Here is a 23,246-nt window from a genome sequence, read left to right on the forward strand (position 1 = left end):
CTTCTACTGAGACAGTTTGATGTTAAAGTTCATGGCGCACTGCCACCATTTTCTCCCTTCCTCTCCTTGTTTGCTCTGTTGCACTATTCATGAATGGATCTCTTCGACTATTCATGAACGTTCTTGAACATTCCTTTAAAAACTCTGAGGACACGCTGGAGTCTTGGAACTACTTGTAAATTTGTGGTTGCATCTGTCTCATCTACACAGTCGTGGGCCTTGAGAGACATGAAAAGATCCAATAAACAGTCGCCAGCAAAACGCACTGAAAGCGACAAGTCCTCATTCTGTCTCATTTCTTTTCTATTTCTCAGTCTGCTCATTCATGTCCTCTAGGTTTTAATAATTCACAAACTGCTGTGGTGAAACAATTATCATTCCTCCTTCATCTGAACTGCCATGGCAACAGCTTACTCGTGTCAAGCAGAAAAAAATATATTTAAAAAAACTGATTGAAGAAAGGAAACAGTTGGACTGTTGCCCGGCCTCAAATTTCTGGATAAACCTTATTTAGGAGACGCTTCAGATGTTCTGTTTTCCATGCTAAGAGGATATAGTATCATTCCTGTCTCATAATACTTACCTGCAGAGATTTACTGCTCCAAATATTGAGCCACATAACATCCATCTTTCTAAATGCTCAATTATGCAAAACATTTTGCAGAACATCTGTTTTTATCAACCTAAAGTCTGCCTTTGGGTTTAGTAGCGATTATGACTTTCCCCTAGTGGAAGTGCTGCAGATTTACCTTATTTACCTAAATTTATTTGTGCTGTTGGATATTGTTACTGGCTGGAAATTGGAGAAAGTGTTGAAAGAAACTCCTCTAAAGCAGCATCTCATGGAAAGTAGACCCAACAATGATCAATAAACCATCTGCTCCCCTGCTGGGAAAACTCACTACCACTGAGTGTTAGGATTGTCATATGGTCTTTATAGCCAGGTAAGTGTTATGTTTGGACCTAACATCAGACACACATGGTTGTCTTTTGCGTTGTATTATTCGACCTGTTGCAAAAGCAGTAAGTGCTCTTTAATAATGCAGATATCCCACATGTAAACAGAGCAAACAGTGAGCTTAGGGTGGAAAATTGGTGCAGTGACACCGAACGTCCTGGTCAGCTGGGGCCTTTTCTGTGTGGTTGTTCTCCCTGTGCTTTTACATCAAAGACATACTTGCTGGTGTAACTGGTGAGTGTAAACTGGTTGTGAGTGTATTTCTGTCTCAGTAATAGACCTGGAAGAATCTGGAACCACTGGGACCAAAACCATTAAGCTGGTGGACAAGTTCAAATGGCTGTTTCATTGCATCTCCAGGCACGCTGTGTCCACATGGTGTCACATTCAGAAACGGATCATTCATCCCAGATCACTCCACACAGCTATCTGCACTCTGCCTGCCCATCAATAAGACATTCAGAGTGCAGAATAGAGTGTTTTGTGTCTACAGGTGTACACTAGCACAGTCTGCCTGCTGATGATTAATGATTAGCCTTAGTGTGAATTTTCATTGAAGTGAATTAGATTTATGTAGACAGGGCAAGATTTCAAATACAATACTTAATACACAAATTACCCTGGAGATTTGGTTTTTCCATGGGGGGAAGATGACCTGCTATGTCAGCAACAGTGGTAATGCTATTTTTACCTTGGGTTGTTAATTTTTGACCTCAGTACCAAACAACCAAAAGTACTATTCTCAGACCTTTTAGATGTTAGGGGAAGGTATAGACTATTAAGTATGCATTTATTATAATAAGTAAAATACTCACACAAAGCATCTTTTTTTCTTTACCAAAATAAAGTAGTCGATGAGAAGAATTCATATAATGGTATCTCTTAAATAACGGTTTGAGATTTTCACAATGGCTTCTTTGGTGAAAAAAACCCAACTGACGGACTCTGGGAGCATAAACATGTAATTTGACATAAGCAGAAGATGTTGGAGCGCAGCAATTTCTGGCCACAACACCACCTCCACCACTTAATTTAGACTTACGTGAAGGGAGGTTGTCAGCATGTCTGTACAGCATACGGTGAGAGATGCCTAAAGTTTGCAGTGACACTTCAGTCATTCCATCTTAAACAAACATGAGCTTCTGCTTGACTGTCTCCCACTTGAAAACAATATTATTGTCCAAAGGCTGGACATATATAAAGTTTTAGCTTCATAGATAAAATACTTTTCAAGATATATTTTTTTGAAAATGGTCCATCAACCCACTTTTGCGCCGTTTTTTTGCACATTGAAATTTGAGGCGATGTTTGAACATGAATATCTCTAAAACTATTGAAGAAAAAAGGCAAGACTTTTCACTGCTCCTTCTTACCATTAAAATGATTCAGGATATTTAATTTGGAACAGACACATTAAAAAATGTCTGAGTGTCGGCTAGTTCAAATATTTAAAAAAAGTCCCATACTTGAGCACATGCTAATAAAATACATCAGATTGTGTGTTGTTACATTTCACAATAGTGCAAAAATAGAACACAAATACTTACTGACAAAAATAAAAAGAGTGATATTTTCATCAACTTTCATGCTGGATTGAGCAAAAATGACAAAAGCAAAAATGACAAAAGCAAAAATCAGAACATAGTCGAATCCAGACAGAACGAAACTCTGGAGTTTCCAGATGTGGACTTTTCATATTTTAACCAGCCAATTATCTGACATTTTTTAATGTATCTGTCCCATATTATAGAATCTGATTCATTTTGATAGCAGACCAGTGGGGAAAAAAGGCTTTTATCTTTAACAGTTTTTGAAATATTCATGTTCAAATATTGCCTCAGATTTTAATATATGAAAAATGGGGCTTGAATGTGGGTCAACGGACAATTTTTCAAAACGAAAAGTATTTGAAATATGAAACAAAATACCCAAATTTCGCAACAACCATTATATTTGTTTGATCCTTGCATTTTTATGCAACATTTTTATGCAAATTGGAAGTGGTCGAGCAGAAAACATTAAAAAAATTTGCTGATTTGATATGGAAGCAATCCCCATCTCCCCCTCCCCCAACCTTCCTCTATTTTTGCTTTTAGCATTGTGCTCTCTTAAAACAACTTAAAACATAAAATTACTGTCTATATAGTACTGCGGTGCATATGTATTTACACTTTCATAAACATATGAAAGAAAGTAAAGAAGAGAAATATCACTACACAAGCACACATACCCACCCATGCATATCCATCTTTGCATCACTGCTTTTTCTTAGTATTTACTTTTATTCGATCTTGCTTTCACTGAATCTCAGTTGTGGTTTCCTTCCAATCATGCTTAATAAAATTTACTCAACAGTGAGTCATTTTATTACTTGTGACACTGTGTCTGCTTCCACTTAGTCCACAAGATTTTTTTCCCCTTTTTTTCCTCCAATGTTGGTGTTTCGGAATAGTGACACACATAATGCATCACCTAGCAGGCGAAAGCATTAGACCAGTCACCTTGCATGGTAATAATACGTTTGAGTGCAGGCAGGCCGCTCAGTAGGCCACTTATTTGCTTTAACACGACAGCTGATCCCTGTAATCAACGTTGCTGCCGTGTCAGTCACCAGACACGAGACAGGCCTCTGAGCTTTAGAATCAGAAAACTGGATTTACCACTGCAGTGCCATCCTATTAGTGTTATACTTTCATATCATTGTATAGATAGTTCCAGTATTCAGATGGTTTGGGACTTTATGCTCTGGGTTTGTTATGTGGGTTATAAAGCAGTGCAATCGGTGCCGAGAGCCTTTAGATGACAACTAGAGAGTCTGTTTATTTGCTGCTCCTTTAACATCATGTTATTAAAGAACACGCCCTCATTGAGTGAGTGATACATGTGAATGCTGCCTGGACTATAAGCACAACACCGGTTAAAAATAACTTGTAGCACACTTTATGTACTGTATTTGAATTTCGCAAGAAAAGCTCTTTGCAACTTTTAAACTCCATCCACTTGTGAAGTGTAGTGTGCTCCACAGTACTGATTAAGTACACTCATCTCTACCTTTGACGTTTGGGTCATCATCCTAAAGGAAATGAACTAATTGAAATGGTGATGGTCGATTAGATGCCCTTGGTTTGTGCATTCATATTCCTGCAGCATGTATAATTTGCAGCAGGTAGATCAAATGTGAATCTCATTGTCTTTCACAGATACAGTGACCTTTCATACTGCGAATGAGGAGCTTCATCACACTTAGCCTGAAAGGGCAGACAGCACAGCAACAAATACAACACACTGTGGATTTACATGTAAAAAAAAAACCCTTCAAAAAACCAAAATGAATTGTTTCATATGAACAAGCTCATAAATTAGTTAGTTAATTAGTATTCAGTTGGCTTTGGTCTGAGCTCTGCATTTGCTACAGGTTTATATAAATCTATATAACACTGCTGTGTGAGGAAGCACGCACAAACAGACCGGGCACCAAACGAATAGCTGATCATTAGACAAACGTGTCGACACGTGTCCTGTACGTCATATTTAATGACGGAATACACCAATCACAAAAAAGGAAGATGTCTGTATTTCCATTGAAGTGTTGCCAGAACTAGGCTCTTGAGTGTTTCTCAGTACTGGCAGATCGCTGTGGCGTTATTGATCTCTGTGGTCAGTGCAGCAGCAGACTCAGCCGCTTAACAGAACAATCAAGTCACTGGACACACATTAGCATACAGTGAAGAGTGAGCAGCTTCTTTTGGGTTGGGTTTATTTCCTGTCAACTGCTGGTCAGTCTGTTTGCAACTGCTCATGGATTGTTTTGCAAGAGCAACCACCATGGCTCTGTTTCTTTATCTGTAATTTCCTCAGATCACACTGAGAGCCTAATCTGGCTCTTTGGAATTTGAGTGTTTGCATTTCTTAAGTTTCCATTTACATACCCCCCCTCCTATTTTTTTGAAAAAGAAGATTAGGATTGTGTTTTGTATTCCTCTCTGTAATGATTTGTAGCACTGCTCCCAGTGGGCATTTGATTTGAAGTGTCACTTGATGTTTAAATATTGATGCTGTTTATCAACATGCGCAAAAATTGCATTAATTTAAATTCTGACTGCGTTTGGATGAAAACCTCTGGGTAAACAGAATGAAACCATAATCATTTTGATGCGAAACAGCAATTACTTCAGTGAGGTGACAGTCAGGTGTTCACTTTAGATTTGATATTCAGTTTATTTCATCCATCCATCCATCCATCCATCCATCCATCCATTCTCATTTCCTTATCCAATTCAGGATCACTTATCTCTGCTGCCATAGGGCAAGAGGCAGGGTACACCCTGGACAGGTTTCCAGTCTGTCACAGCACTAACACAGAGGGACTGACAACCATTCGCACTCACATTCACACCTCTGGGCAATTTAGAATCACCAGTTAACCTAACCCCACTAACTGCATGTCATTGGACTGTGGGAGGAAGCCAGAGTACCCGGAGAGAACATGCAAACTCCACACAGAAAGGCCCTGGCCAGATGGTGGATTCAAACCCAGGACCTTGTTGCTGTGAGGCAGCAGTGCTCACCACATTAGTGATATCTGCAATACTGTCGAAGAAAATCAGCAAATATTGACATTTCCTTGGTGGATGCCAGAACGGATGCTCACAGCAAAAAACAGTCCTGGGTTTGAATCCTGTCAAGGCCTCCTGCTTTAAAACAAAATCATTCTGCCTATTTTGGCACAGGAAACTCTTGGAATAGAGATGATAAGTGTCAGAGCTTCATTTCCCAGTTATGCACATAGTTTTCACCCTCAACAAACATCTGATGTTGGCTTCACCTTACAGAAGTGAGATATCTGAATTGCTTCAGAACAGAAAAAGACACCTCCCCTTCAGGAAAGCGCTTATCTGGTTATTACAGCGGGATGTGGGATGTGGACCGTGAGCTGGACATCTTTAGTATGAATGTGCACATCTATGGAAAAGTAAAGCAGGGCAGCACTGAGAGCGTCATGCATACTCAGCAGATCCCTGCATTACTACAGTATCTGTGTCACTGGCCATGGTTTGCCATGATGACACATCGTGATGATGTAGGACGGCCAAGTAATGGTGCTAGATTTTTTTTGCCTTCCCTGTGTGGCAGCAGTGACCACCGGGACGGCTGAGGCTCAGCGTTGCAGGTTAATGATTTCCCTTCAGTGAACTGCATGTGGAATAATCCTGTAAAAGAGAAGAATAGCAAAGCGCAACCCCCCCTCAGGTCTTCTCCTCCTCCTCTTCCTCTTTTCCCTGCCTCCCTATTCCATCCCTGGCTCAGTCTGTCTCCCCCGTGTTCTCCGTCCCTCCCTGCATCCTCATTGTGTCTGTAGCATCTGCTGGTGCTCGCCGGTGTCAGAGCGGGGGTGGGGACTCTTCTGACACCGCTGTGTGTGTCTGTGTGCATTATGAAAGGCAAATACAGAGTGTGGGTGTTTGCATGACCATGCGCCTGCAAGCCTCACTGTATTGGTAATGGCTTGAGATGTGATTCTAGGGATAATGCATGCCTAGTGCCCGCTCATTAAGCCCAGAGTGTGTGCAAATGTGGACACAGAGGGAGGAAAGAAAAGCAAAGCAAAAAAAAGGGGTGAAAAAAAAAGCAGTTTGCTTCTCCTGCTTGTCTGCCACACCCGGCCTTCTTGCTTCCTCCTCCTACCTTCATTCCTGTCTTTTTTCTCTCTGTCTATCTCTTTCTCTCTCTCTCTCTCTCACACACAGACACACACACTCCTCCTCCTCTGCTCTTCGAGTCTATCTGCTGGTGTTTCCATGAGAACAGAGAGCGCTGGGTATGGGGAAGCGAAGGGAAGGGAAGGGGGGTGGGCTGGCGGATCGGTGGTGTGGGGTGACGTGTCCTAAAAGCAAAGAGTGTGTGTGTGTGTGTGTGTGCGTGCGTTTGAACGATCATCACTGCTCTCTTTCACACGTCTATCCTGGCCAAGAGCTGCTCCCCGGCTGTGCCAGAAAACATGCTTTTGGCATTGCTGTGGTAATTTGGAAACAGGGCTCCCGGGCTTATAATGCTGATCTGAGATCCAGAGTCTGTAACACTCTGAGTCTGAGAGGGATTCTGAGCAATCAGAAGAGGCAACTTCCATTTGGGAGCCACTTAACAAAAAGAAAAAGAAGAAGAAGAAGAAGAAAAAACCTCCTTAAATGTTATAGAAAGGGGAGGGAATAAACTAGTGAGGCTATGTGGGTGTTGAGGACAAAAAAAGAGAGACAATGAAGCAGCTGAAAGAAAGATGTATCAATAGACCAAACTGAGTGGAGGTATCCAGTCAGTTATTAAGGGAGAGGCTTTTTTAGGGTGGGGCCGCAGCTTTTGCTGGAGCCAGGCTGTAAGGGAACAAGACGGAGGAGGAGGAGGAGGAGGTGGGTGAGAAGATGTAGAAGAGAGGAGTGCCGATCTAAAAGAGGTGGGGGGGTTCATCACTATGAGTGAGAAGAGGAGGAGGAGGCGGAAGAAGAAGAAGGAAAGGAGGAGGAGGAGGAGGAGGGGAATGGTGTGAAGGAGGGGGAGAGAGAGCGAGAGGGATGGATGGAGCGAGGGAGGGAGGGAGGCAGAAGGGAGGGGTTTAAAGGGTGGGCTCGCAGTCATTGTCAGGCAGCGAGTAAGAAAGAGTGAGAGAGTCGCACCCCGGCAGACTGACGGGAGAGCGCGTGTGTGCAAACTGGGATGAGTAAATGTACTGGGCGGCTTAGCTGTTGATACAGCCTGAGAGAGAAAAGAGAGAGAGAGAGTGAGCGAGAGAGTGTGTGTGCGCGCGAAAGCGAGCGAGAGCAAGAGAGAGGGAGAGGGAGAGGGTGAGAGAGAAGTGAAAGGGAGAAAAAAGGGAAGAAAAGAAGCAGAGAAGAAAAAGGGAGGATACTACAACTATGCTGTGCTGCATAAGAAGAACCAAACCGGTAAACTGCTCTGATTTGCTTTATCAATATTTTTCAGCTTCACCTCAGCTCTGAACTTTGTGACTGTTGGGTTTGGTTTTTAGTTTTTCTTTTTTTTTTTTCTCAATTTTGTGAGATTAGGAGGCACGAGGTGGGATTAGCCAAAATGTTGGTGTAATTTTCTGTGACTTGAGGCCTGACTTGTCTTTATAGAAATCTATCCACGGAGCACAGACACGCCTAGTTAATGTGATTATCCTGCATGAATGGATGTTGCCACAATGCCTCTCAGACCTCACACCGTACTTGTAGAAAGGCAGCAAGAATGTAATGTGATCCTGGGCCGCCGGCATTCCCTCTTATTGATTAAGTGCTTGAAAAAAGTGAACTATTACTGAATGGCACTTGATAGATTATGTATTGTCTTCAATATAAAAGCTGAAATACTCTGATTCATCCACTACACCCAATCTCATCCACCGGCGAGTGATGCTTTAGATAAATGACAGTTTTCTCTTAACTGACGCCTTAAACAGGGGCAGGGGAGAGGTCTTGGTATCTTCTGTATTTCTCTTATGTTGAGCAGAAGAAGTGGGTGACACAGGAAAGTGCATCATTTCCACAGTGTGAAGGGGGAAAAAAAGGGTGGGGTACGGACTGAGTGAGCAGCTCCATCATGTCAGTGGCCTCGAGGGGGGAATACAATGGGAATAAATGAGCATAAATGGATTATCATAGCCCTCCAGCTTTTTGAGTGGTTGCTGTCATTGGAGGGTTCTATGGAGTGAGCACTCTTTTAAAAGGGTGTGAAAGGGTGGTGCTGGGTACCCCTGGCCAGTCTCGCCCCGGCAGTGAATATGAAATGAAATAAAGGTGTTGCACGGAGGTAGCATTTCAGCAGCTGTCGCGGTGGTTCTGCATGTGATCGGGGGCAATGGTCCTACTGCTATCTCAGAACTGATTAGGGTTTTTATCAGAGCCATAACACGCTGGATTCCGATGGCACTTTGATTGCTTCTTAAATGTCAGCCCGGATGAGTCATATTAGCTCTGGCAGAGAGAGAAAAGGAGGAAAGAAAGGCTTGCCAGTTGAACTCCATGCAGGTGGAGCAGGACGCAGAGAGAGAAAGAGGGAGAAACAGAAGCAGGGTGGTGCACATGGAGCTAGATGGAGGAGGGGGAAAAAGGGAGGACAGAGAGGGGGAGAAGGCGCTGATACAGAGGTGAAACAGGGATTGGGACAGGGAGTGGAGGCTGTGAGGTATGGGGCATGGGCGAGGGGGTGGGGGGGTGGAGGTAGGGAGAGGCATGAATGCAACAAAGCAGAAAGGTGAAGATGGAATGAAACTGGATGGATGGCTACAACTGGCAGATATGTGGTGGAACGTGGTGGTGGTGGTGGTGGTGATGGCTGGAGTAGGTGAGCAGGCGCGAAGGTGAGAAAGAGAGAAGCACGAGGAAACGTTGAAGCCGGCACGCTGCACACTGCAGCCATGTGGGTGAGGCACTAGCTTTTTTTTTTTCCTACGGCAGGCTGTCGCCGCCTCAAGCGTGCACCACAGGGGAGGGTAAAAAAGAAAAAAACGTCCTCCCAGCCTACAAGCACTTATCTTTGTGCTCCTGCATTTGAGCATAAATGAATCCGGACAGACTGCGCGGTCTTCACGGATGGATGAGCAAAAAGCATGATTTTCTGCTCTGGAGTATGGCAGCGTTGCTGTGGGGTCCCGCCATTGTGGAGTGTTAAGTGCTGTTGCAACATCTCCACTATATGGGAGTGGCTACTGGCACCTAGTTTAAGTCCCATCTGCCTCCCTTGCTTTTTATGCAGCTTTACAACAATATTCAGCTCTCACCTCAACATCTTGAATCCAGGTCCAGGTTGTGCTTATAAGCAGAAATTAAGCAAAATCAAATCCCGCCCAAATGAGCTCTTCCTCAAACACTCAACTCTCCATCTCTACTTCTTATCACACGTCACCACTAACACAACCACCACCGTGCCCAACCCTTGCCCTTTCCCTCAGGCATCACCTCCTTTTCCTCTCTCCTCTACCTCTGTCTCTTATCTGGTTACCTATGGATACGGTGCTCACTCATTTGCAGTGTGTGACTGGCTGCTCTCTTGCCCGGGTCACTCTTGAAAACAAGGTTTTCAGTCTCAAATGAGACTTTCCTCTGCTTTAGGCTGTAATAAAGAAAGAAAGAAAAAAACATATATATATCTCCAGCCCCCGATGAGATCAGTGGCGATTGCAGAGCCTTTTGTTCAGCCAGAGAGCTGATGTAAGTGAATTAAAGGCTGCTCCAGAGGATGTAATGAGGCCGGCATATGGCCGCTTATTAGTTGCTGTGGAGCATCTTTTCCCGGGCCATGGTAAAAGAAACAGTGCATCCTTTACCGCTGCTCATCAATTCAACGTCAAAGGAAGAGGAAAAAAGCGCGTGAGGAGGGAGAGAGAGCGAGAGATGGCGAGCGGGGGCTGTGGCAGTCACCACCTGAGCCCCCCTCTCCTCATCTGCAGGAGATAGCCGGCTAAAAGGGTGTGGTGCTCCGCTGTGCCTATGTGTGTGTATGTGTGTGTGTGAGAGAGGGAGAATGAGTGGGTAGCAGTTTGCTCATGGAGAGTGAAAGACGACAGGGAGAGAAAGAGGGAGATATTCAGCAGTTCCAGACAGCAGTTCAGTCTTTGCTGTCTGGATGGCTCCTGCAGGAAAGCAGACACGGCCACAGAAATCCCACCGAAGACAAGATAGAGGTGCCATTGCAGAGAGAAACGTGTGCCACCAGCAAGGGTGGCTGACAGTCTCTCCACCTGCTCGGTGGAGCTGTGGTAATATGACAACTGCTCGGTGGAGTTTTTCCATTTTATTTCAACCAGTGCCAGTGCGCTATACAGTCTGTTTTATGACTTCTAATAAGCTGGTTTTATTACATACAAGCCTCCCGTATTAAAGTGCAGCTGCACCTGTTGGCTTGGTGATAATAAAAAAAACCGGGGTGTCTGCAAAGCAAGCATCTCCATTATGCATGCAAATATTACCTTTAATATTTCTCTCCTCTCTCGCTTGAGGCATTCAAGGCTGGGCGAAGTGGAGAGGCAAAAATCTCAGGACTTGAATGGATTGCAATAGTAATAGTAATAATATTAATAAGTAAGAAAAAACCCAACATCATTAGACAGCATGCACGAATGCATTAGTGTGAGTTGCGGTCCGATGGCACTAACCTCGCTGCTTCCACTGTTTCTTCCCCTCCCCCCCCGCCTCCTGAAACAAGTCCCTAATGGCACTCTAAATGAGGCAGTGGGAAGGTGGTGGATTGTTACTTGTGTCACCATTGGGGGGATGGTGCGTGTGTGAGTGTGTGGTTATGGATAAAGCCATTGACTCTGGGGTGTGGTTCTTACAACAGCCGGTGCCCACCCAAGGACAGAGGCGGACAGGGAGAGAGGCTCAGACTGCAGCTGTAATAGACACATCCAGCCAGTCAGATAATGCACTGAGCGCATTTCACCATGTCCATTTATTATCTTTGCAGACAAATCCGACAGAGAGGGTGTGTGTGTGTCCTGTGGTGAATGGCACTCTTGCATTTTGATAACCCGTGAACTAGATTCTCTCGCCACAGGTCAGCTGCTTTTATAGCACAGTGTCAGTTTATCCTGGAGCAAGCCTTTTTAATGTTGCTACATCACACTACAGCTAATATAATTGCACAAAGATTGCATAATTGCTGGCTTTACAATCTTGCAAGAATAGCACTATTATGTTTCAAACATTCCACATTTTCTTGGAGATTAAAAGCAGTTTTTCAGCGGTTAAAGTAGTGTATCTATGGCAACCAGAACGACTGTGTGCAAATAGGAAGCACTGCAGGCTAATTGTAATAAGCCATTTGACTAACTCATAATGCAAATATGTTGTCTCACTGCAAATTAATCAAGGAAGAGTTTAAACAGCCACAGAGTCTTGCCTTATTTATGAATGGAGATGTGCACCACATAGACGCCGGGTGCAAAAGCTCCTGCAGGAGGGTACGTGACCGGGGTTCAATTACCGGTCAGAGGCTTCAAGGTGCAGCTCTTAAATGATGTTAAATGATGCTTCTGTTTGGGATTTAAATACAGTGCAGGCAAATGTCAGCCGTGCTGGGTCAAGTGATTTTTGGTTTTGCATCTCAGAAGTGAATCCATGAAGAAGAAGAAGGAAAATCACAGCACAGCAGTTTTTTTTTTAAATTTTGTGAAGGGTGATGCACACACAAGTATCAATAATTCAAGTGATGACGCTCCAGCTGTGGTCAAACTGTGATGGTGATGCTTCTTCCTGTCTTCGTACCACCAGATGAGATCATCTGGTGCTCCTCTGGTATTTTATCACATTTCCCCAACCTCTAACGTAAATGACATCGCTCTTCTGTGCCAATAATGATGTCATACCCCATATTCCCAAACACCCTTCATCCATCGCTTTCTCTTTCTCCGTCTGACTCACTGAACCCAGCCAGTAAGTAATTCTATTAAGAGTTAAGTGCTCGGGTCAAATTTTTGGCAATTGTAAGCACCTATGAGATCAGACACAATAAAAGCCCAATAAGTCAGTGGAGACGTGCATATAATTAAGAGCAGAGGGTGTGGTGGTGGTGGTGCTTTGTCTTCCTCTGTGCTCTCTGTTCTGCTGAAGTTTATTTCCACACCCAATGGCAAGAAGCTTGTTTAGCTCCAGTTCAGATTTTAAATGTGAATCACTATATTTAAGTGTGTATTTAATTATCTATCTTATAATATCACTCTGCAGAAAATTACTCAGGAAGACTGTTTATATTAAAAATTGCAGGGTGGCTCGGGAGCAGAATTTACACCCCGAACCTGGGGGAATAAAGGCGGAGGAGGTGGATATACCAATACAGCTGCACCTTGCCCTCACTGCGCCAATATTGCACTGACACACTGACCCTGAGGAAGACGTGTTGATTTAGGGCCTCGGGGTCTTAAATCACTCCACACAGATGTGATCCCTCACACAGGCTGTCCAAGTCAAAGCTCAGATCCTACATAATGACACACTGGGAGAGCATACATAGGGGGTGGATGCAGAGGCACGAAAGCTCTTTCCACCCAGATTCATTGGCCTTAAACAAGACGTTGCTGGATCTCGGTGACACAGACATTAATGTAAGCACATACATTTTACCCCTTTGCCCCCTACCGCCACACCCTGCCGCTGCTACCGTTGCTTCATCGCATCCCTGGCTTTTCCATGCTGATTACTCCTCCTGATTTACGAGTTCCTATTGGCCCGCTCCCCCCGAGGGGTCAGGCGCACTGCCAATCAGGGTGACATATAGTCTTTCATAGCACCGAACAGCAGACAGGCCCTGTGATGAGTTAGCACTCTGGTTGTCAAGGTAACCTTTGATGGTTGGGAGGGGTATGGCAGTGAATGGTGAGGAGATTGTAGCAGGCAGCTCGTTCCCTAGCAGCCAGACACGGAGCTGCTATATACTGTACCCAGAGAATAAAGATTGGCTCCGGTTTTGAGCACTGCTCATAATTTTGAGGATATCATTAGCAGAGACTGCAGGGAACATTAATGGATGCCACGGAGAGCGTCTACATTTAAGTTTAATTATTCACTAAATCTATTTTCAGGGTTATTATCAGGAGGACAATATCAGCCTCATGCCTGGATTGAATAACTGCAATAAATGCCCGGAGACACTTGTCACAACCTAAACTCCCAGCGCCTTGGATTTATTATGTGGAGACAATAAATCTCCTCACTGTGGCACATGAAATGATAAAATGCTGTAGAGTCAAGCTAAGCCTTGATACCTGGAAGGACCAAAATAAATAAATAAATAAATAAAAAAATAGATTGTGCTGTTTTCTCACTTTGTTTTTCATTTGGTATAACTGATGCTGCACAGCCTGCATGCTGCTTGACGGTTTGTGTTCTTTTGCTTCATTACACTTATTCACGTTCATTTGAGGCTTTCGATTGGCTCCTGCGAGAGAATATTTTACCTTGATTTGTTTGCCTATTCATTTGGAATGTACTGATTCATTTTGTGTTGCCACTTTCAGTGCTCATCATTCATTCCTTTATTTGATTTGATTTCTTTTCATTAGATTTATATGACTCATAGCACAACCCACTATTTGATGGACAGCTTTGGATCCAGTAACCGAAGGTAATATCAAGGAAAGACTTTCAATATTACCCTGTCTCCTGTCCTACTCCTAACTCTGCTCCTCATCTCATCCCGCACTTTTATTCTAAACATTTCCTGAATCTTTAACCTTTTCCCAGCCTATGATTGTCATGTAATAGCTAGAAATATATATCATTTATTAAGCTTTTCCATTTCACGATATACACTTTTTTCTTTTCTTGACTTCTGACCTTTAAGTTTGACTATTTTTTACATACTTTAGCAAACAGAAATAAAGCATGCCTTCTCGTGATCAAGCAGCATACAAACAAAAAGAGGGATAGACACACACACACACACAAACACAGCAACAACTGACACTAGCAAAATAAAGACATTCAGCGCAACCTTTTCAACTCTTGCAGTAAATGTTAACCTGGTATGTTGTCTATCGCCTGCCAGGTGGAGAAGAATGAGGAGGCGGACCAGAAGATTGAGCAGGATGGCACCACCAACAAACCCGAGGACAAGGCCCACAAGGCTGCCACCAAAATACAGGCCAGCTTCCGTGGACATATAACTCGGAAAAAGATGAAAGACGGAGAGGAGGAGAAAGAGGGTGACAGTCCTGCTGCTGCAGAGGAGGCAACAGAGGGAGGAGAGGAGGCAAAGAAAGCGGAGGGAGAGGAGGCACCTGCTAAGCAGGATGAAGCCGCAGGAGAAGAGGCTAAGAAGGAGGAAGAGGAGACAAACCAAGCCAAAAGCCCAGTGGCAGACAAGCCAGCTAACTCTCCGGCAGCTGCTGCCACAGCGACGTCTCCCGTAGCGGCCGCCCCGGCTGCTGCGTCTCCCACGGCTGCCGCGGCGCCCTCTGAACCCAAGAAAGAGGAGCCAAAAGCGGAGGAGAAAGCTGAGGAGAAGCCCAAAGAGGTGGAGGCCCCAGCCAAGAGTCCCACAGCTGAAGAGAAGGAGGAGGAGAAGAGCGAAGAGAAAAAGGAGGAGGCCAGACAAGCCGACGTGCCTGCTGCTGTCAGTCCGACAGCTGAGAAGGAGGAGCCTAACCAAACAAAAGGTAAACGAGGTATGCAGAATAGATGAGAGCTCCATGTGGTCAGGAAGAAAGGTTTACGAGCACATTCTCACTTATGCACATGTTCTTGAGGGCAGTGAGTTCAGGGCTAAAAATAGTTCCAGCCACTTCCACCAATCAAAAAGCAATTACTTACTGTAAATATAAAATCGAGAAGAATAGGTAAGCTTTTACACAGTCTGCTTGGCAGGCTCCACAGGACATAGCTGCTTGGTGTGTCTTTGGGATTTAGAGATGTTTGGCAGTGCTCCACCATTCACTGGTTAACACAGAGACACGGCTCAATATAAGATTAGACAGTCTTGTAGCTCAGCCTCTGCAAGATGGAAACTCCATACTGATTAGACAGAGGCCGGCATAGAAATGTAGCCCTGAAAATGATAAGCACGGGTCAAGAGTGTGGTACACAGTGATATTGTTATACTGGGAATGATCAAAGCTATTGATAAAAACCAATGTGTTGTTTGCATAATGTAAAAGCAGCATGAATTATAAATCATTGAGGTTAATAAAGCTCTCAGATGCCTTCACACGAGGTGTGATATATTAACCTGACTGCTACCATACTCTTCATGAAAAATGATTGTAATGGATGACCCAATTAAACTTTTTTTTTTTTAAGTACATCACGTTTAAAAAAAAAAAAGTCTCTGTCTGAACTTCCAGCACTGTCATGTGATGTCCAATTACAGCAGAAATGTGGACCAGAGAAGAAACTGGAGATAAAATGATATTATTCCACTGATACAACACTGTCACAAGATACACTTGACATGAACTCATATTTCTGGTCCAAGGACTCTCAGACTGGGTCAGACAGGTAGTTAATGGAGCATGCTCAGTCTGGAGCTGGTGGGGGTGTGAGGTGGGAAACACACACACACATGCATACACCAACTGGAGAACTACACAGAAAGTAGGTCACCTAGGCAGCACTGTCTCCCTGTTGTCATAGTTACCACCTCGATGGGATAGCTGGCCTGCATGGAGCAGTGCGGGTAGAACAGGTGCTCTGATTTAAATGAATGATTAATGATCCCTACTGGTCACGATCCGCACTGGGGAAGTCTGCCATAAACAAACACTACTTGACAAAGATCTGCTTATTAAGAATTCACTGCTGTCTACAATCTGCTTAACTTACCAAAGTGACTCAGAGACCAAAATGAATATTTATGACCAAATCGCTCGGTTAAGGTTTGTTGCACACAGAAAAGAGTCACATCCACAAGGATGCTGGGTACTCTATGAGGTGGTCTCTGTGACGCAAATTCTTCCCAAAGTCCTGCACTTATAGAGCACTTCTCTTAAATTAAAAGGTGGCAACAAATTCATTAATAAATGAAAAAGAAATGGTCGATTAATTTGGAAAACTACACTTTAAAAGACTTTAAAAAGAGGAGGGAGGAAAAATAAAAATAATAGTTAAAAACATAAAAAAAACCCCCACTAGAACTTAACTTGAAAAAGTAATGTAAAGTGTAGAGTAGTAGAAACAGATTCTCACTATAAACAAGCCATCAGTGATGTTGGACTGTCCAGATGTAGTGACTCAGAGGCGATATAGAAAGATGAGTTCTTTATTTGATAAAGCTGATTCTGTTCATCTGAACGTAGCGTTTTCAGTGGGAGAAATGTTTCGTCCCTCATCCAAGTGACTTCTTCAGTCTCCAGACTGAGTCAGATGTATTTTAGTTTTTGTTTTGGCACAGCGAGCAGCAGTGAGCAGGGAGATTTCAGGGTGCTACAGAGTGAAAACCCTAGAGTGACATAAGGTTTTTATATGTATCTAGTGAAACAGCCATTTGTGAATTGTAACTACTTTTTGGGAAACAGAGCATTGAAGCTGTTAAAAACAGATTATAGACTATATTAGATAATAAACACATACACAAGCTGCAACGTACCTTTAATGAAATACATATGCAGATGAAGACTTAGAACCAGTTGTAACAGCCATATGTTGGCCAGATATGTGGTTCTCAAGAGCTCATTATAACGCTAAGAGTTGGGTGTCATCTGCATAGCAGTGAAATTAATACCATGCTTATGTATATTGGCACTTTATAGAAACATCTGAAGCATGAAAAGTAAAATTTTATTGCCTTGATTATTGATATCTTGTACTTTTATTAGCTTCTTTTTTCAGATATGAATGTCTTTACATTAATCAGATTTATCTGATTTTACCAATTTTTACATCTGAATGAACGTCCTGGTCGATTATGAGACCACAGTCTAACCAGATCAGACCTATTAATGTTTGTCCAGCACTTTCAAAATGACACAAATCTGAAAGCAGGCTGTCATATTAAGACAGGCTTGTACATCTTTAGAAGTCCTCTCTCACATCTTTGTGAATGGCTTGTGTTAGTAGAGCGTGCCCTAAACTACATTAACGTGCGTATAATAGCATTTTATCTCATCAACTCTGATTGTAAATCCAAAAAAGATTAAAAAGGATGCCTTTTCCAGTTCAGTAGAGATTTCAATCTCTCTTTGAGCTTTTGTGCGAGGGGTGGCGGTAGCTCTCTCTGATCTCAGATTTTAGTCGTAGTGACAATGATGGAGAAAAGCAACCATTCAAAAGTGTGGTTACACTTCACTTGAGTCAATGGTCACAAATGCAACAAGTCTTTTGCTGCGTGGCTGTTTTTGTAACTCTCCTGCATATGTTTGAATGAAGCTATGAGAACTATTAATGTAAAACATACCTCTGTGCGAATGACAGAATTGTATCAATTTAAAGCCTGCGATGTTATCGGTCTCATGTCTGAAAAGAGCTTTGCACTTCATATTTTTTTCTGCCATGGTCTCATTAGTTTTATTTACTAAAGACTAAGAGGTCAGTGGGTAGAAATGATGAAACACTTATAAATGTTTGTTTCCCTGTCTGCAATCTTCATACGCAAACCCAACAGCAAAGCTAAACTGTCACTTCAGCCGGTAACTGGTGTATGAAAGTGAGCTCGCGCTGATGTCAGACACAAGAAATGACGGGCTTTGGCTCTGTAAATTGGGTGAAATTGGATTTGCATCGCACAGTTCAGTGGCTGCAGTGAAGGACATTCTCAAATCTGTCACAGTGGCTAACAAGCTAATTATCTCTTACCTGGAAGATCTGCCATGAGTCATGCTGTCTTGAGTCGCACACACAATCGCGCATGAGTGCATGCGCTACCGCAGACACCGTTGCCCCACTTCTCTCTTTCCCTCCCTCCCTCGCCCTACCACACACAAACACACGCACACACCAGGAGACATGCACCCTGGTCTCCATTGCAATGATGTCATTCCTTGATGTCTCCTCCTTCTAATAAAAGAATATGATCTCATCGGGGTGTGACATCACCCCGATGAGATCACTCGGATAACGAATTTGGGCAGGAACAACAAAGACCCCAAAATCAGTGTAGCTCCTGCATAGTGCAAGAAGGTCTTGATTAAGTATAAATGAAAATGTCTTTGCTTTTCTGGAGCTAAAAAGCGCACCAGCTACAGGATTATTAAAGAAGGATATTTTGATTTAATGAGGAAAAATACAAAGTACCTGAGCAAGAATCCCCATCAGCATTTGCTTTGTGATGTATCACGGATTGCTATTCAGCAGTGTGCACCTCTTAGCAAGTTATCGTTGCCTGCTATCATAGTGCAGTGCACTCTGGGCATCACACTGTATCAGATGTGACAGGCCAAGATGCTCCTGTTAGCTTTGTGATACCAGTTCAAATGCTTCATGGGTCCATTAGGAGCAAGCTCTTCTTTTATTATTTACACAGTCAGTGCGGGCTTCAGACATGCTCTCAGTTTAAGTGGAGCTGACACATTGTGAACAACACAGAATTACACAGTTCCATGTGCAAATTTCTTTTTTTGAGAGTGAAGATATGAATATTTTGAGGATTTCCGAATGTTACATGACTGTTTTTTTTTTCATATAGAGGGTGAAATATTTAAAACATCAAAAGTTACTGCTCATGAGTGAAATCTTTGAAGCTCTGTATCTCAGACGCCCCAGACAGAGCTTTATTACTCTTCTCGCAATGTAAAACCACCTCTCCACCTCTCCTCTCCTCTTCTCTCTTTTCTCCATCCTCCTTTCATCTATCCCGCCCCAAACCCCTTCTCTCTACCCTTACACCCTCTACCCCCACCACTTCTTACATTAAGATGCTGCAGAGGAGTCTAAAGGAGAGGAGGCCACCCCGGCAGATGCAGAGGCGGAGGCCACCGAGTCCAAGGATGCTTAAGGCTAAAGTCTAACTTAATGAAAGCAGAATTAAAAGTATGAAGAATACCACAAAAACGAAAAATCTAAAAAGGTTGCTCTTTGCCTTCTCAATGTGAAGGCAGTCCGTTTCTATTTGTTTGTCATTTTTTGTGTGGCAATGATTTTCTCATGTTGGGGGAGTTTCCAGCGTGAAGTTTTTTGGCTCAAGCTAACACTGTACTATGCGCAAGTGATGACGATGCTGACGACGACGGTGATGATGATGTTGATGTTGCTGATGTTTATGAAAAGCGATTGTTACCGTGATGGTGATGATGTCGAGGTGGATGATTTCATTTGGTACATCTTCACTATTTGATGTAAAACCGGGGGCGGAATGAACGCTCCCAACTGGATATTTACACATTTAAAATTTCAAAAAAAGAATGCATTGCCAATGCGCCGTACTGTATTTGCATTGTAATGCACTTTCTTTAGACACATTTTGCAAATGAAATCCGTATTGCAAATGCACGCACAAAAAGACAACCAGGTTTATAAATGCAACTCATGTTTTCAACACGATCCAAGTGTACTGAGAACACAACAAAGAGGTAATGTACTGACACACTGAATGGATAATAGAATGTATGATTAAATGTGTGACATTTCCAGTTGGGGCAGCTTTATCCTGAATCCCAAAACAATATTTACTCAACTTTCTCTACTCTGCTTGAGTCATTCAAGCTTGGTTTACACCCCTTTTACAAACTCTGTTTACTCACAGTTACAGTAAATAAAGGACCTGTTACCATTTAAATAATGTGATCATATAATAAAACTCTAGAAATCAACTATATTATTGATGTAACTGGCTCTTACATATTACAATTTGTGCTCTGCCAACCAAACGTGAGACCATAGCATGAACCATTGAACCAGATGCATGATGGGAACTCTCCCTCTGAGAGGAACTTTTTCGCAGTCACAGAAAACTTAAGAGGTGTGGCGGCTTCTTTTTTGATGTCTTTGGTGTTGTTATGACAGTTTATATGAATTGGAAAAATACTCTTGCACTGATGTTACAAAAAAAAAGGTAAAGAGAAAAATCAAACAAATGAGCAAACAACAACAACAACGAAAAAATTTCCTATGTTCCAGTGAGTGCAATGTCCAGTTTCAATCTTATCAAGGAGTTCAAACTTGTGAGAAAAAAAATATGAAAAAAATAAAAAATGGTTTCAATGTCTGTTTTCAAAATAAAGCAAATGTGCCAATTACCATCATAAGCTGTGGAGTTTGTTTAAAGCTTGATAGAAACATATTGTCGCTTCGAAATACCCGGCAGTTTCCAATAATCATGCTTATTTTCCACTGAATCCATCACGAAACCACACATAAGTTGTGGTTTTCTTATAAAGGTTTACTGGTATACTCTTGCCCTATGATAGTTGGGATAGACTCCAGCGCCCGCCGCGACCCTGAAGTGGACTAGTGGAAGAAAATGAAAGGATGGATGGTATTCCTGTAATATTAGATGTTCTTGCACCAATCGTACATTAAAACAACTTACACAGGGAAATACAATTTAATTCAATTCTGTTGTGTTTATATAGCCCCAAATCACAACAATAGTCATCTCAAAGCGCTTTACATCATAAGGTAAAGACCCTACAATAATCCCTACAATAATACAGAGAAGACCCCACCAATTAGATGATCCCTTATGAGCAAACACTCCCATATCCAAACTGGGAGCTGGTTCCACAGGGAAGAGGCATGAAAGCTGAAGGCTCTGCCTCCCATTCTATGTTTAAATACTCTGGAAACCACAATTAAGCCAGCAGTCTGAGAGGAAAGTGCTCTAATGGGGTAATACTGTACTATGAGGTCTTTAAGATGGGCCCTGATGAAAAGAAGAAAATATAGGAGAAATATGCTCTCTCTTTCTAGTCCCTGTCAGTACTCGTGCTGCAGCATTTTGGATTAACTGAAGGCTTTTCAGGGAAATTTTAGGACAGCCTGATAACAATGAATTACAGTCGTTCAGCCTAGAAGTAGTAAATACATTAACTGGTTTTTAGCATCACTCTCAGACAGGGTGTTTCTAATTTAGATATTGTGCGAGTAGAAGAATGCAGTCCTACATGCTTGTTTCATATGCACATCGAAGGACATATATTGGTCAAAAATGTCTCCGTGATTTCTCACAGTGTTACTGGAGACCAAAGTCATGCCATGTAGAAGTAAACGTTTGGTTAGACAGCAGGTCTCTAAGAAACAGAGTACAATTACCTCAGTTTTGTCTGAATTTAGAAGCAGAAAATTAGAGAATCGCAGCCAAGTGTTGCTCATCAAATGCACTTGAATAATTGATCATCAGCAAGTGTGAGCATCTCTATAAAAGCAGAACTTTTGGCAGTTCAGGGATGTGTTGACAGAATGTGAAGAATGAATGACCTAATCAATTATCTTAGAGAAGTAAATGTTGTTGCCCATCAGCCTGGCAAGGGTTATAAGGTAATTTCCAAACAGTTTCAATTCCATCATTCTACAGCAAGAAAGATTATTTGAGTGGAAAACATTCCAGGAAGCTGTTGATCTTCCCAGGAATCCCACCAAATTCACCCCAAGGTCAGTCATCGCTCACAGGCCTCAGTTAGCTTCTTAATTGTTAACATTCACGACAATAAAAAATTAAAAAAAAGAAGGCTCAAGTATGCCTTGTTTCGAATTGGTGAAACATGGGAACGGCCCAGGTTTCCAAAGTTGCATCTGAATAAACCACAAGACTTTTTGAACAATGTCCTTTGGAAAGATGAGACTAAGGCTAAGACGTTTGGCCACAATGCATAGCACCACGTTTGGCTAAAATCTAACAATAAACCAGCACAAACACCTCATACCAACTGTTTGGGAAGGATGATGATTTGGACTTGTTTTGCAGCCACAGGATCTGTGGCTAATCTTAAGATATACGAAGAACCAGATGTTATTTTTTAAGTACACTCACACTTCTTCACCAGATCTCTCCAAAGTCTTTACATATGTTTACATGCACATTTTGCACTCAGCCTCACTGATTTTTTTAAACATCTAGATTAAAATCAGAATGACTTAATCCTTTACAAGCAATCTGTTTATGCAAATGCTGTAGGTCCCAACAGGACTCCAGGACTCCATGGACTTGTGTTGAGACAGAACGCTTCAGTAAAAATGCAAGACCTGAATATAATGTTAAGGTTTACATAAATGCCTTCTGCAATCTATTTGTCAAGTGTCAAGTGCTAACAAGAAGAGCATAATTTCCTTAATTAAAATGGCTAGTTCATACCATCCTCGTAGACTCTTATCTTCCTGCATTGTCACTCATCATTCCCATTTTAAATCCCTGTACTTTGAAGAGAACGCTTGCTAGCACCTTCTAAACAACTACAACCTGTGTTCAGGTATGGAAGCAACGGTGAACAGCTACATTTTCCCTACTGCTGTGTGAGGTTTGAATGGAAAAATGTGAACCTACATGTTTTTCTAAAATTGACATGTTATAACATTTGCATACAATACCAAAAAATTAGGAGTGGCTGTGAGTGTACATAGCATAAAGCACCGTGTGGCTGGTAGGCTAGGAGCGGTGAGTAGAAAAAGCTCATGTAGGGCATAATTTGGTTTAGTGTGACACCTAGAGGCGAAACCTTTTATTGCAGCACTTGCCCATGACAGCACGCTGCACAACTCTGTGGTGAAAAGAGCCTGAGCCATATTGTCATTAATGTGTGGCAATATGTGGTAGTGATAACACCACAGTCTTTGTCTTTGGCACCAGAAAAAGGTGAAAAATGGACCATTCCCCTTGCCAATGAGCTGAATTTTCACACGTTTCCCGCGGACAAAAACGTCTCCCAGAGAGAACA

General features: G+C 42.6%; 1 protein-coding gene across 2 annotated transcripts; it reads left to right on the forward strand.

Moving 5' to 3' along the window:
- The first annotated feature begins 7,582 nt into the window (after nt 1–7,582).
- On the forward strand, nt 7,583–20,621 carry gap43 (growth associated protein 43). 2 transcript variants are annotated; one of them, XM_019345389.2, is made up of 3 exons: nt 7,583–7,896; nt 14,495–15,113; nt 19,293–20,621. In XM_019345389.2, the coding sequence occupies exons 1-3, from the start codon at nt 7,867–7,869 to the stop codon at nt 19,370–19,372; spliced, it is 729 nt and encodes a 242-aa protein (XP_019200934.1). In that variant the 5' UTR covers nt 7,583–7,866; the 3' UTR covers nt 19,373–20,621. The 2 variants fall into 2 exon arrangements, with proteins under 2 accessions (XP_019200934.1, XP_005454388.1); XM_005454331.4 differs by having other exon boundaries at nt 7,587–7,896; nt 14,495–15,104.
- The last annotated feature ends 2,625 nt before the right edge of the window (nt 20,622–23,246 follow it).

This window comes from Oreochromis niloticus, linkage group LG14 (assembly GCF_001858045.2).
Source record: "Oreochromis niloticus isolate F11D_XX linkage group LG14, O_niloticus_UMD_NMBU, whole genome shotgun sequence".
NCBI lineage: Eukaryota > Metazoa > Chordata > Actinopteri > Cichliformes > Cichlidae > Oreochromis > Oreochromis niloticus.

Coding starts and splice junctions, on each gene's coding strand:
- gap43 (XM_019345389.2), top strand. CDS start 7,867: ATGCTGTGCTGCATAAGAAGAACCAAACCG. Junction 7,897..14,494: donor GCATAAGAAGAACCAAACCG/GTAAACTGCTCT, acceptor ATCGCCTGCCAG/GTGGAGAAGAATGAGGAGGC. Junction 15,114..19,292: donor CCAAACAAAAGGTAAACGAG/GTATGCAGAATA, acceptor TCTTACATTAAG/ATGCTGCAGAGGAGTCTAAA.